This window comes from Rosa chinensis, chromosome 1, assembly GCF_002994745.2.
Source record: "Rosa chinensis cultivar Old Blush chromosome 1, RchiOBHm-V2, whole genome shotgun sequence".
Classification (NCBI taxonomy): Eukaryota; Viridiplantae; Streptophyta; class Magnoliopsida; order Rosales; family Rosaceae; genus Rosa; species Rosa chinensis.
The window spans coordinates 57,926,041-57,940,681 of NC_037088.1; the positions used below are offsets into that span (position 1 = coordinate 57,926,041).

At 34.8% G+C, this 14,641-nt stretch overlaps 1 protein-coding gene across 1 annotated transcript; it reads left to right on the top strand.

The window, feature by feature from the left end:
• The first annotated feature begins 10,966 nt into the window (after positions 1-10,966).
• LOC121049750 (probable serine/threonine-protein kinase PBL11) lies at positions 10,967-13,935 on the top strand. Its single transcript, XM_040507820.1, has 6 exons — positions 10,967-10,972; positions 11,282-11,336; positions 11,806-12,062; positions 12,380-12,504; positions 13,066-13,107; positions 13,563-13,935. Exons 2-6 carry the CDS (start codon positions 11,285-11,287, stop codon positions 13,933-13,935), a joined length of 849 nt encoding a protein of 282 aa, XP_040363754.1. The 5' UTR covers positions 10,967-10,972; positions 11,282-11,284.
• The last annotated feature ends 706 nt before the right edge of the window (positions 13,936-14,641 follow it).

Sequence of the window (14,641 nt, forward strand, 5' to 3'; positions counted from 1 at the left end):
CATCGTTTTCACAAAAATGTGCACTCAAATGCATGGGGCATGATATCGCTGTAGCTTTTTTGCACCCTTGGGAATCTCATTTGGTTCTAAAATCCTTCTCTTTTTGGGTCAGCCTGGTTGTTTGTGATAGAATGGTGGAAGAATTAGCATGCCACCAATTTTAGGCCACAAGTCTTGACTGGATATTGGGGAAAATTGGTGTGGCCTTCCATATTCAACGGACAATTCTCTTATGGCCTCCCTACATTGTGTCATAGTTGGAAACTCTAGACCCAGTTTGAAGTGTGGATCCCTTAAGTCAGTATCTCTTATACACTGCTTGAACTTTGGTTGTTTTACAGGCTCATCAACCTCTTCATCACTTGAACTCTCATTAAAGCTCTCAAGATCATCGTTGTCCATAGATCAGTCATCAGACTCCTCTCTAGGTTCCACATGCCGATCAACTTCAATTTCATCTACAACACAAGTCGTGAACTGCCTTGATCATATCTTCATCACTCTGGACATATTCTTCATCCACAAACCACTGCACATTTTCAGGATCCAGTGCATCTTCATCATTGCTGGAATCCTCATCCAAATCATTATCTACCAAGATATTAACACCAATGCGTCCAATTGTAAAACTGTTTGAGGTTGGGGTCTCTAATGGGTGAATTGACCTCCCCTCCCCACCTTAATTTGTTGGTATGGGTTTAGTATCTTGAGTTAAGGTCTGGATTGCCTAAAGTCTTAAACACACTATGAAGGGATTAAAATGATATGCAATTTATTTGGACGGGAGATTCAAGTGAGTGAAAGGCAGACCTGTGATCTTCCAATTCAACTTACCAGGACATTTTTTGAGTGTGTGAACATAACTGTTGCATTTTGCACATGAAAGTATATTGTTTGGTTATTAGCATTTGTAGATCAGTTCACAAATGCACAGAGTATGATCGAACAATAGTAGTTCCAACAACAGTTTTAACTTTCTTGTACTAAAAACTTAACCGCATAATGTTTTTTTTTTTTTTGAGAGAAACTGTCAACTCAAATAGATCAGGAGGTAAACTCCTTGGAAAGTACACTACACCAATTTTCAATCAGACGAAAGTTTTTCACTGTCGTCTGAGTATAGAGTTTGCTGTTGTCTATCTCAATGTCGTCTGATACATGGATCAGACAATACCAAAAAACTGTCGTCTGATAAAGTTTACTACAACAACGACTACTATACTGTCTGTTGTCTAAATACCACGAAGAACAACAGCGGCTTATATACTTACTGTTGTCTGAAGGCTGTGCCAGGCAACAGGGGCTTATATGCTTGCTGTTGTCTGAAGGCTTGTTTAGACAATATGTACTTGCAAATCTCATTGTCTATCCATTATTGATACTATAGATTTCTTAAAAAAACTGTTGTTTGTTGTTTTGCTGGACAATAACTTTCTCGTACTTATAGTCTTTATAGTATTATAGTTAGATGGCTCATACAACAGTTTTTGTTAGGAATTATGTGATGATCAATTATTGCACAATAGTTTTTAGCTAGATTGAATGGTCCGATATACATTCAAAATGACATCACATCCAAAACACATTCATTCATGTAAAAATCCGATACATTCATCCATATATCCAACAAAGTCATTACATCAACGGAACTAGTTTTCTAACAACATTTAGTGAATTGAAACCAAGTCTTGAAGAACACTTTGTGGTGATAATGAGGATGCCAGCAGAAGCTGCATCAACAACAGCCTAAAGTTGACTTAGAATAGAAATTTTCCTTGCTGAGATGCTGCATATAATTAACAGAGAACAAAGGCTCAGGACCTGCTTTGATTTACTTTAGCTTATTCACTGAGCATGTCTACGATTGTAGGAGTAAGTGAATCTACAGGTGCTCTCCATAACCTACATCCATAATTAGAAGTAAATATATGCAACTGATGACCTGGAAACTGGAAATTAAGATTCTCACGGGTCCATATGAAGGTGCAATACTGTTAGCCATATGCCATCTATTTTCCCCACATAACTCTGAAGTTATTGCCAATGACTTTATTGCTCCTGAGATAGTAGACAAGTTGGCCCTTAAGGTCGTTCTTCACTTTTAGATTATATGCAAAATGACTTCAAAATGGAAATACCTTCAGTTACAGGCTGGCAGTATTGCATAACAACTAGAGATGCTTTGAGCCTTTGATCAAAAGAGGATCCAGAAGTTGCTGTGTTCAGAAATTCCTGCAGCAGACCTGCAACTTTGAAAAATCACAAGTAATTCTAGAAAAATCGTTTTTAGGAGATTCCAATTCTGAAACAATCCTTAGGATGTCTACTGCAATTTGTAAGAATACCACTTGTGAGAATACACATTAAGTTGTCACAAGATCATTCACACGAATATAGACACAATTGTATATACATCTAGGATAAATAAATTAAAATTGAGACATGTACCTGCATGATCGATTGAAGTGATTGAAGCAGCCACAAGCACAAGTCTTCTGCAATTCTCTAAGTTTGAGCTTCTTATGAATGGGGCAAGAACTTATGCTCTAAGTCGTAGAGGTTGCAGGGACTTATACATCCTTATATATGAGTTAGGTTTAGCCTTGAACCCCTCCCATAAAGGAAGTTCAATAGGACTCAAACTTCACTCTTAAGAATCCTTATGATATCATATCTTTGTAATTAAGTTAATAATCCAGTAAATAGATTTCTATCCCTTATCAATAGATATACACATTGATTAGGTTACTAGAATTGAGTTTTGTTTCCATATTCATATTATTTAGTCTAAATCATTTATCAATTGTTGTTTACTCTAATAAACATGTGATAAGTCCATAAATTTTCTTACATTCTCCCACTTGGACTATCACAGTTTATACAACAATTGAACCAAAAGACATCGACCAAATAACAACTTAAGTGTGCACACCAGAATATGAAAATCTCATAATCTATTCGGACTTGGTCAAAATGCAGTTACTGATGCAGAGTTAAGAAAACGAATACACTTTAGCAAAGCGTACCACTTCAAAACCACTAACACCAACTCCTGCACTTCACATAAGCCTCAAAACTAATATGATATCAACAAGCATATGTAATGTATATCAACCTATAAAACATATGCTTATAGTCCAACTGTATGGCTTTGAATATCAAAACCACAAACATAACTTCAACACCAGTGGATCCTAAACTGAATGTGTTTGTTACTTAACTGAAGCATTGTGCAAGGCACAACTCAATCCACATGACAACAAATAGCTATTTAATGATAACCACAATGACAATTCCATTGCAGCAATCAAATTCCAAACTTTATACCAAGGATTTATAACTAAAAACATTAGCTACCAAACTGAAGCTAACAAAAGTCATTTATGAGACTTTAAACCTTAACACTGTCTTCAAACTTAATGACAGCATACATAAGCCAAAACAAAATAATTATTCGGCATGACTTAATCTGCAGATAACATCCAAATAATATGTTGGCATACAATTCAACTTAAACTCATGAAAAACTGAATTCAAATGCACTTCCAGAAGAAACGTCAGCAACTTGACAAAAGGTAAACTCCAAAGTTTCTAAAGGTTTTTACCAGAAAGTTACTCCCACTAACCCCAAAACATAAAAGGTTTATGTAACTTCCATCAGACAAGTGCATATACAATAAAACTTGAAAAGGTTGTTCAGACCTTATATTAATTAGAAATCACACATCACCTATTCATAAGAAATATCATTGTCAATTAGGAACTGAAAATAAAACTTAAATAGTGAGCCAAAACGAAATCAATTGTTCAAGATACATGTAAAAACTTTATTGCTGCAAACATAATGTCAGGAATAAAATTTTCTTATTCTTGCACAAACAAGAAGATATCCGGAATTCCCTTTCTATCAGGCAAACAGAAGATTATCAGAATATAAAAGATAAGTAAAATCTTTTACTCCCACTGTCTCTTACTCTTAACCGTTTCTGATTAAATCAGAAAATAAAAGAATCCATATAACAGTGAAAAATAAAAAAAACCAAAAACACGGAATTGCAGATTTTCAGAAGACACAAATAATTTACAGTTGTAATGATCAATATCAAGGTCCAAAAGAAAAGGGCCTTAATAATAAAAAATACATAATCCTTCCCCCCATTTTTATTATTTATATACATGTAATAAGGGTAATTAATATATAGAAGCCAACAGTCAAAAAAACGGTTTTCATATGCATAAAGATAATATAATCTATATTCTCTTTAGTCAATGCAAAAATCTGCAATCAAGGTTTTTGAAGGAAATTTTGTATAGAACTTGATATATAATTGAAATATAGATACTATCAATAAAACTCTAAAAGATGTGTGAATGCACGCAAAACCATACATCAAGTGTATGTTTCTTTAAGAAATATTTATCATAGAGCTATATCATACTTGTATATACGCAGCCAAAAATCACATGTATCAAGAATCTGAAAATCAAGGTGAAAACATTGTAATAATAACTTGATTTCAAAATAATGAAATAAAAAGAAGACATTTTAGTCTATTACATTATTCTCCAGAATGTGTATTACAAGTAACTTAATGTAGCATAACAATTATGACTACAAGACTAGCACATCAAAAATAATTCTAGACTAGATTGATACCTTTAGTCATATGTCAAGCCAAAATTGTTTTTACTGACTTGGCTACAAGAACCAAAATTTCATTGAGTTTATTTTCCTGTATATTTTGTGGAAACAAAATCAACACTGAAGATAACATAAACACTGAGCAGCGAAATACAATTAATCAACCCCATTCTGTAATCTGTAATCACAATACCAAGCAACACCCTTGTGGCAGAAGACAAGGTATTCGTAAGTTTCTTAATCAATACACCACATCTAAAGAATTCAAGTTATCCAGAGAAACAATCAACATCTTTGGACAGAAGAAAGGTTTCTAAGTATCTTGATATGAATCCAGTGAATGTGTGTAATGCTATTTTTGATTCTAAAACTACACAGGAACACTTCTTTGGAAGACAATATAAGTATAGTTTTAAAAAGAAAAATACAATTTTCAGGTTTGTTTTATCTCAATGATCTTTTACAAAAGTCAATGGAGATTGCTTTGTGCAATATGTCCATTTACATTTGCAAAGAACCTCAAACCACAAACCACATGAGTTCAATACTTTATTTCTAACCAGGTATGAGAACCCTTATAAGAAAACAAAACTCTTGTACCTGTTAATTCTTCAATAAGATTAATTATTTGGGAGATCGATAATTTCCTTATATCTCATTGCAGAAACACAGGTATATTTTAACTTTATCATATACATCTTATGTATATGCATTTTCAATTTCAATTCCAATAATCACAGAGCAGTCATATATAGTTGAACCACTTCAATGACAATATTTGAACAACAATATATGACTACATAGCTTTGGCAAGAATCACATATACTTTCCACCATGCTTCAAAATTGAAATTGAAATCAGTTCTGATTATAAAGAACATACCTTTAGCTGACCTAAAAACATATGCCTTCTTGCATACATCTTCCTTAGTATGAGTAATAACTTTTCTCCATTTGTGTTCTTTAACATCCTTTAATGTATTTCTTGTAGGCTCAGTTAAGTAAAGAATTAGAGAACCACTTGGCTAAATAAAGGAAGACAAATGGAACCGTATACAATTACCATATTCTTACATATGATTTGATATATAGCACAGCGGAAATGAAAAAGTACATACCTCTATCCATATCTCTTTTGTGTTTCAGTATATAATAGCATATATATATATATATATATATATATATATATCACAAAAGTAGCTAGCTCTTAATTCTTTACTTGATTGTCCATACAATCACACATACTCATAAAGCTCAATTACATATTAAACTAGGTGAGCAAATTGGCATGTAGATATATTTGTCATTAAAATGCAAATAGCTCAAAACAAAACCTTCCACATATATTTGTAAGAGCATATGACATGTTCCACTACCCAAAATCAAAATAAGAATAATGATCATGAAGGAACAATATTAAGTTATACCAAAACTAGATAAAGTGGTACGTATTTACATTGGTCAAAACAATAACTAGCTACCAGCTAGAAAATTAGCTTCATTTTCCAACTCACGTTAGACCGCATGTTGATAGCCAATATTTGCTAAGAATTACTGCAAGTCTATTCTAACAGATGCATATCCAGCAATTTTTCATCACTGTGTGCATATCAATCTGATACAGACTAACACATATTAAAGTAAGTGGCATAAATAACATATGCATAAGCTTTTTATATAATTATGCAGCTGAAAACTATCTATAAACAAATATAGATATCTAAACAACAACCATATGAAGATACACTAGCAAAACAGAACTATAATGACCTTAATATAGTTTTCTGCATTTCAATACATTAAAAGCAAATATAGCTTCAGTGTATTCCTAACCACTTTTCATAACAATGAGATGCACTTAAACCAAATTGGTTAGTTTTTAACCTGTTTTGCTGTTCTATAGCTCAAAATTCATTATAGAAGAAGGAGAAAATATATATTTCTACTTAAAAGCAACGTCAATGCTCATTCCAAAAAGACAAGTCTTTATATGGTAGTAACACCAATTAGTAAAACAACCTTAGAAATAACCAATCCAAACCTGATGTGCACTCAATAGTCTATACCAGAAGAGATACAAAACAAAACTTTAATGGTAGCCAGCAATCATGTAAAGTATAGTGGCTATGCATGCCACACAGCTTGATCAAAGCTAAAACAATTTACCTTCTCTTGACCAGTAATGAACGACATGTCCATGTATGTATATACGCACACATTACAATTATCAACACTAGATGCATCACCTTTAAAACGTACGTATCAAGGCTATATCTTTATGAATAATTATACATATATGAAGGCCAATTTTAAAAGCATCCAAACAACCATCAAGTATGCAGCAGAGGCGAGCACAAAATTACAATCACCAACGCGGGAAAAGAACAATTAAAAGAATTATCCCACCAAAAAGAACTTGTTTGTATCAAAATAAGCTAGTGTTGTTGATGCCAAATCAGTCCCCCTCGTTTCGGAAGTTGTTTCTATTTCTACATCCTGATATTCCACAAATTGGAGGCTTGCCGCTTGCCTACTACGGCCATATATTTGGACTACGATTCTATATGCACAATAATAGACAATCACATTTATAGTACAAACAATTAAGCACTTATTTGGCACATGTTCAAGTTCTTTTTGAAAGCCTTATCTTCCCTCCACCATGTGAAACTATCTGCTAGATTACTCATTAGTCAAAGAGTAACCCTGAAGCTAAAGCAAAACCAATACACATAATAGATATATGTATATGGGAGCCATTAAAGTGAAAACCTGCAGATGCAATTGGCAGACTAAAAAGAAAACAATAGAGAAAGGTCCACAAGCCATGATAACGTCTTTGTGATGGTCAAATTTTTCTAAATGACAATGGCATATTCTTGCAAGTAAATATACATGCTATATGTATATGCATAAGACTATGGTCATTCAAGATTGACGATTCTATGAGCTGTATTAAAACAGATACTGAATAAAATTTTGCTCTATTTGTACAAGGATTGGTCTAATAGTTCAAACCAATTAAACTAATTTACTGAAAACAAGTGATCTAAGCCAATAACAAAACAGAGCATTTCATTCAATTCTTAATTATGCAATTTGATCATGTTTTCATGAAACCCAAATGTATCCGACCATGACAAAAAAGTCTAAACAAGTATAATGCATGTAATCTCAGTAATCTGAATTCAACCAAAATCAGCATATTACATGCATCTACACATGTTTCTAGATAGGAAGAGAATGATATTATTATCACTATTTCTCTGCCCACAATGCTGCAATCATACCTGGAGATTCCAATGCTTTTTCCAAAATCAAATGGAATCACAACAACTTATGTTTATTGTTAACTGATTGCTCTTACAATGAGAAATCAACGAGATCAAATGGCTGCATTAATGTTGTCCAAGGCTCATGCCTAAAACCTGGTCACAAACTTTTCATGACATGGGACTATCAAGGAAAAATATTAGATTCTTACGAAACATGACTGCAATCAGTAATCAAGTAGCAGAAAACTAAATTTCAAAAGAAGATCAATAGAAAATTTCTCATCTGGAATTATTCAATCCCGCTTAAGTAGGTCTGAAGGGAAACCGTCCAAAGCCATTAAACTTTCTCTTCCTTGATTTGCCGCGCGGGGTTGGAAGTAACAACGCCAAGAAGGCAAAAACCATCCCTTTCAAGTCGTCATGTCTGGTATTCCAAATTTCTGCAATCGAATGCCATTGCTATTGGTTCGTTGATTCTCGGGAGGTAGCGAGCCATGCCCACTTTTCTATTTTTTTTTTTTCTCCATTGGTTTGTTGTGCTGTATAGTGGGGAGGACATGCTCTTGTTGTTTTCACGTTCTGCATGATCAAAAACAAAAACCAGAAGTGAAAATAAAAGCGGGTTGACCCAGATAGCTTGGATCTGACCCGCAGTCTTTTCTGGGTTTTGCCCCAAAAGTTTTCTTCTTTGTTCATAGCCATGATATAGATTATATACATACAACGATCTATCTTTTTGTGAAGGTGGCTCTGATACCACTTGTGAGAATACACATTAAGTTGTCACAAGATCATTCACACGAATATAGACACAATTGTATATACATCTAGGATAAATAAATTAAAATTGAGACATGTACCTGCATGATCGATTGAAGTGATTGAAGCAGCCACAAGCACAAGTCTTCTGCAATTCTCTAAGTTTGAGCTTCTTATGAATGGGGCAAGAACTTATGCTCTAAGTCGTAGAGGTTGCAGGGACTTATACATCCTTATATATGAGTTAGGTTTAGCCTTGAACCCCTCCCATAAAGGAAGTTCAATAGGACTCAAACTTCACTCTTAAGAATCCTTATGATATCATATCTTTGTAATTAAGTTAATAATCCAGTAAATAGATTTCTATCCCTTATCAATAGATATACACATCGATTAGGTTACTAGAATTGAGTTCTGTTTCCATATTCATATTATTTAGTCTAAATCATTTATCAATTGTTGTTTACTCTAATAAACATGTGATAAGTCCATAAATTTTCTTACAATAATAACTTCAAATTCCCAACTAAACTGTACAGTTTTTAGTAAAAGTTCAACTGGGTCAGAAACATTTGCAGGACCTCTTTTCTAACTTGAGTTTTAACCAATGCATCCTAAATAGAAGAGCTGGAACTTAACGTACTGAAACAAACCAAAGACTCAAAAACAATGTAAAGACATAACCAGTGTGACAAACATAGCAAGGACTTCAGAAAATAAGGGACTTATGGATCTCTCTGCCCTTCTCTACCAAACCACCCATTTTCATTCCCATATCAATCGATCTCTCTTCAACTTTCAACACCACAGAACACAAACTGAAGGATCGATCTACAACAAGAATAATTCACTGCAGCCCAGATAGATAGTACAGATGCAAGGCTTTAATTAACGGTATAGATGCGAGCGTCCACTGCAAATTATTCGTCTGCTCTAGTTCAACAACAAAGCATAACACAACAATAGCAAATCAGTGGATATTAACACAACAAAGCATATTAATACGTGTAACCTGAAATTGAGGGATATAAAAAGATCCATGACAAAGTTCCACCATTGCAACTGAAGAGGGCAAAGTAATTTGATAAGGAAGAATGACTCAAATCAACAAGACAACTGGATGAAATTTGAATTCCAACTTGCCTATAAACATTTTTTTATCTAAGTAACAAGTATTACTCCATGAACATGATCAACTTGCTTGTAGGAGCAACAGGCGGATCATCGACCAAATTGCTAGCTGGAATGGCAATATCCTCTAGATCCCCAGTTATGTCCTTGCACACCAACCTTAGACAATAAAACAACAGAAAGTATTAAGAGCTGAATTGCAACTCATATTTCAATTATTTGTAACAAATTATTCTCCAAATACCCTCGTATTTTTTATATAGATTGTGGTACACGTCCATTAACAAATTGAATCTGTCAGAGGAGTTAAAAATCATATTAAAGAGAAACCAAAATCTCACCCAAAGGTAAAAATGCTTACTGGTTCACCATACCAGACCGGACAATATGAAAATGAAAAGCGAGATCACAAATGTGCATTAAATCTTCACAGTGCTCATCAACCTCCATAGCCTTCACTTGGGAATCATACTCGGATGGCAGAGTATCCAAGATCAGGTAACTATCTTTGTTTACACCAACAAGATCTCCAGGCTTTAATTTATCAGGGTCAACAAGCCCAACAACAAGCAGAAAGATTGTCTGCAATCAATAAAAACCAATACATCCTAATTATACAAGTGGGTCTAATATGGTACAAAAAAGAATTGGGTCCAAAATCAACTCTCAAATTTGAAGAAAATCATGGGACAGCTACGTACATGCTGAGGTTACCTCCGAATTCAACAAACTCTAAAGAAGTTCAAGTAGACAGATTAAGAACTCGTTTTCCAAATGTTGATGAATGACTGTTTTAAAATGAAGGATAATGCAAGAGCCACAATACGACTAACTGCACTCTTTGCTTTTACTAGTAATGTACAAAAATATGAACAAAACATTAATCAGCAGGCTTTACCTGACGAGTAGATGTTTTCAAAACAACACACTTGCCCTTTCTTTGTGAGTCAAGATCAATGTTTGCCCCATCTTCCTCAGCTTCATCTTCTGGATTCATTGAATGAGACCATCAATAGCGATTTGACTGGGCCGCAAGCTTCTGATGATTTCGTAGATAAGAAACCACAAGATCATCCAGGGACGCCCAGTGCTTCAACTTCATATGGGGGCTCAGTATAGGTGATGATAGCATTCTTCGCTTGCCAATGTAGAGCTATGCAGCAAAGGTACCTAAATCAAAGTGGCACATGTGTTTATTCACTGATCATATGGATGTTTTAATGTCCCAGCCATAGACATATGGTAGTATATAAGTGAATGAGTATAAGGGAGGACAGCAAAACTCAGTAATGATTCTAATGGTTTGCGTTCATTTAACTAATCTATTACAAAGAAGCCGAGAGTAGTATTGTTCTCAAATTTTTTCTTATAAGTGTTTGTCAGGTTTTCATTTACGTGTTTCTGTGTGTCTTTAACTGGACAACATTAGATTTTAATCTTTTGCCCGCACTTACACTATGGAAATCGAACTGCAGAGCATGGATTCAAATTGGAATAGAATCTGTAGAGCTATGAGTCTGCCCCATGATGGTACGTTTTCGATTCATGCTTCTTTCTGTCTTATCATGTTAAATGTTCGTACAAGAGGGTATATGAACAATTACTAGTTGTCCTGCTTCATGAAGAAAACAAAAGAAATACAGGACTAAAATTTGCAATTCAATGATAGAAGCTTTTGACTCAGAGTCTAGGGGAAGAAGAACAAAGAAAACCCAAACACTATTAGCTCAATTGATCTCACTCTTTCTCACCTAATTAATTAGTTTTAAACTGTTTATCCTTGCAATTCACAAAACTGATCGAAGTTTTACTTCATATACTTTGAAGTATGAACAACAGGAAACATAGTCTTCCTGCAGTGCGATGTTAGAATTTTTCTAGTTGTACACCTTTTTTTTCAAATAGTCACTCTGTAAGTTTCTAATTCCATTTTAGAAATTACCTATTAATTTAAGTTATATAGCATGTTTGTTACCTGTCTGAGATTGTATTCAAATAGTAAAGGTGTCATCTGCAGCAGTGTCTTCTTGTCCTCGGACAGAAGGGGAGATTTTGCTAAGGAGATTCTTCTTGAATGAACTTAAAATGGCGACCTGGAACTTCCATCCTGATAATATGGTGGGCGAAGGTGGTTTTGGTTCTGTTTTCAAGGGGTGGGTTGATGACTCATCAACAGCTGCCAACCCTGGTAAGGGCATGTTGATTGCTGTGAAGAGGATTAACAAAGAAGGTTTCTTGGGTCACGAGCTATGGTTGGTGAGTTTCACTTGTATCCATTGTTTGCTTACATGCACTTTCACAATGTGTTGTTCATTTGTTTTTCAGTACCCTAAACGTAGCCTTTGTGGATATTAGTTGACAGTGGTTCACATATGAGATTAATCTAATTTATGTTCAATTCCTAAAAGAAGAGGTAAAATGGTGATTTACCAGCTGTCAAAGAGGACATTGTTCAAATTCATGAAACAATCTTGATGGGATCTTGCACCTTTTAATGGATTCTACAGATAAATGATGTTACATGTAATATTATCACAGAAATTATTAACTCAGTTGTATCCCTTGAACTGTAGACAGAAATTTACTACCTAGGAAGGCTGCGTCATCCAAATCTTGTGAAATTGTTGGGTTATTGCTTTGAAGATGATCATCGGCTTCTGGTGTTTGAATTTATGTCTCGTGGCTCAAACATATCCACGTCAATTAACAAAATTTTAGAAATTTCTTTTCCACATTAATGTTAATACTATGTATATATATTTTTTTTCTTTATTCTTTGCTTCTAAGAACCCGGTCTTCCATGGATCTCTCAGAAAAGCAAAGTTGTGGAGATTCATGTGATATATGCATGAGTGCTTCAGTCCTTCATACTGCACATAGACAAGATTATTGAAGTTCATGAACAATTGGGGTTTAATCCAACGAATTTATAAACCACAAGCTAGAAAAATTTTGGGGATCGACGCATACACATAACCGGTTGGAAACCCATCATCTCCAGTAATCAATATAGGATCTAAATTACAAAGCCCACAAATTAATGGCAGAGGAAACAGCAAAATCTCTTTGGAATTGTTAATTTGATATATAGTGAAGAAACAATTAAAGGTTTGCTATTCGGAGCCGAAAACAATCCTAAGAAAATTAACATCAAGTTTAAACTTATCAATAGCCTACATGATAGTTCGGAGGATTTGAGTTTTGAAGGTCATTTAATTGATGAAGTTAAGTCTTTAATTCAGTCTTTTCATTTTTGTAGTTGCCATTTTGTGAAACGGGAGGGGAACAAGGTTGCTCACCGGTTAGCAAAAGAGGCTTTAAAAATTAGTCAACCGTTCCTTTGTTTGGAGTCGGGGCCTATTTGGCTCCATCAGTCTGTCAGTATGGATTTCCAGTGTGAAGTCTAGTTGGGTCGATTGTCCTGCGATAGTAACCAAGTTGGTGCTCTCGCGGACTTTTGCTCCACAACTCATTGTAATTCATTCATTGTTAATGAAGTTCCTATTTGATAAAAAAAAAAGTTTAAACTTATGAATTCAGATATGAAAATTCGCTTGATCCTAGTTTCATGAAGATAGGCAACATTTATTTATTATTATTTTTTTCTTCTGTTGATAGAGAAACACATGACTTATTTAAATAAATAAATAATCCAAACAGTTAGTATTTCTTAACGTGGATATGTTTGAGCCATTAGATTAAATGGAGGTTAGAGATTTTATGAAATTCACTAACTTCATGACTTGCTCACTTTAGAGGAGCCGGATCCCTGGACAAAAGCCTTTCGACTGTGCAACAGAATTTAGTTGACTTGGCCAAACCTTACCTCGCCAGCAAACGCAGAGTTCTCAAAGTTTTTGATCCTCGTTTAAAAGGCCAGTACTCTGTGGCTGGAGCTCTTAAAGCAGCTAATCTTGCAAAACAATGCTTATCAGAAGAACCTGAGTTTAGGCCAAACATGACTGAGATGGTAAAAGCATTGGAGCAGCTTCAGGAACCTGAAGACATGAAGGGTTTGAAGATTCCTCAAAATGAGCCTTGCCAGAGTCTTCGTGCCAATTCAAACAATCGCAGGAGAAGCACAAGTTGGATCAGCTTCATGCCATCTGCTTCCCGCAGCTATACATAAGATAGTAATGCAGGAAACCTTCCCAGAGTACTCTTTGTGCCTTCCTCTCTCTTTCTTGGCCACTTGGTTGCTCTATAGTAGAAGCTTGTTGCTCTATAGTAGAAGCTTCTTGAGCTTATGTGTTGGTGCTATTGTGTATTGTATATGAGAAGTAAGTAATTTTTCTTCTTCTCTATTTAAATCAAGGAGAGAGTTAATAGGTGTGTAAGGGTTTTGGGTAGAGAGAGTTGTTCATAACTCTAGTTATATGTTTCTCCAAATTGATCATAGTGGAATATCTTGCCGGTTCCGAAACTGGACGTAGCTTAATCATATCGATCGAGTGAACCATTATAAATCTTGTTGTTCTTCCTGGTTTGTTTATACTTTATAGGTTGCTTACTTGCTTTATTTACCATTGTTTGCTACTTAACGAGTTCATATCAATACCTTATTTGTTACAATTCTGCACATCTGATTTTTGTTTTAGAACAAGCAAGATATGGAGTTCCAGCCAATACGAAGAGATTCGAATACATTATACCAACAAAACCTATTGTAGAAATAATACTACATAAAAAATTAGGTTTGCAGTTTGGCCTCGTGCATGCGCAAACATGTTTTCGAACTATGTTTAGGTTACTCTCTCTGAGAGGTAGGTGGAGGTCGTGGCCTCCTGGCGGCGGATCTGCAAATTGGGCTGGAGGAGATGGGGTTTCCTTCTCGT

Coding starts and splice junctions, on each gene's coding strand:
- LOC121049750 (XM_040507820.1), top strand. CDS start 11,285: ATGGATTCAAATTGGAATAGAATCTGTAGAGCTATGAGTCTGCCCCAT. Junction 12,505..13,065: donor CGTGGCTCAAACATATCCAC/GTCAATTAACAA, acceptor TCATTTTTGTAG/TTGCCATTTTGTGAAACGGG. Junction 13,108..13,562: donor GGGAACAAGGTTGCTCACCG/GTTAGCAAAAGA, acceptor TGCTCACTTTAG/AGGAGCCGGATCCCTGGACA.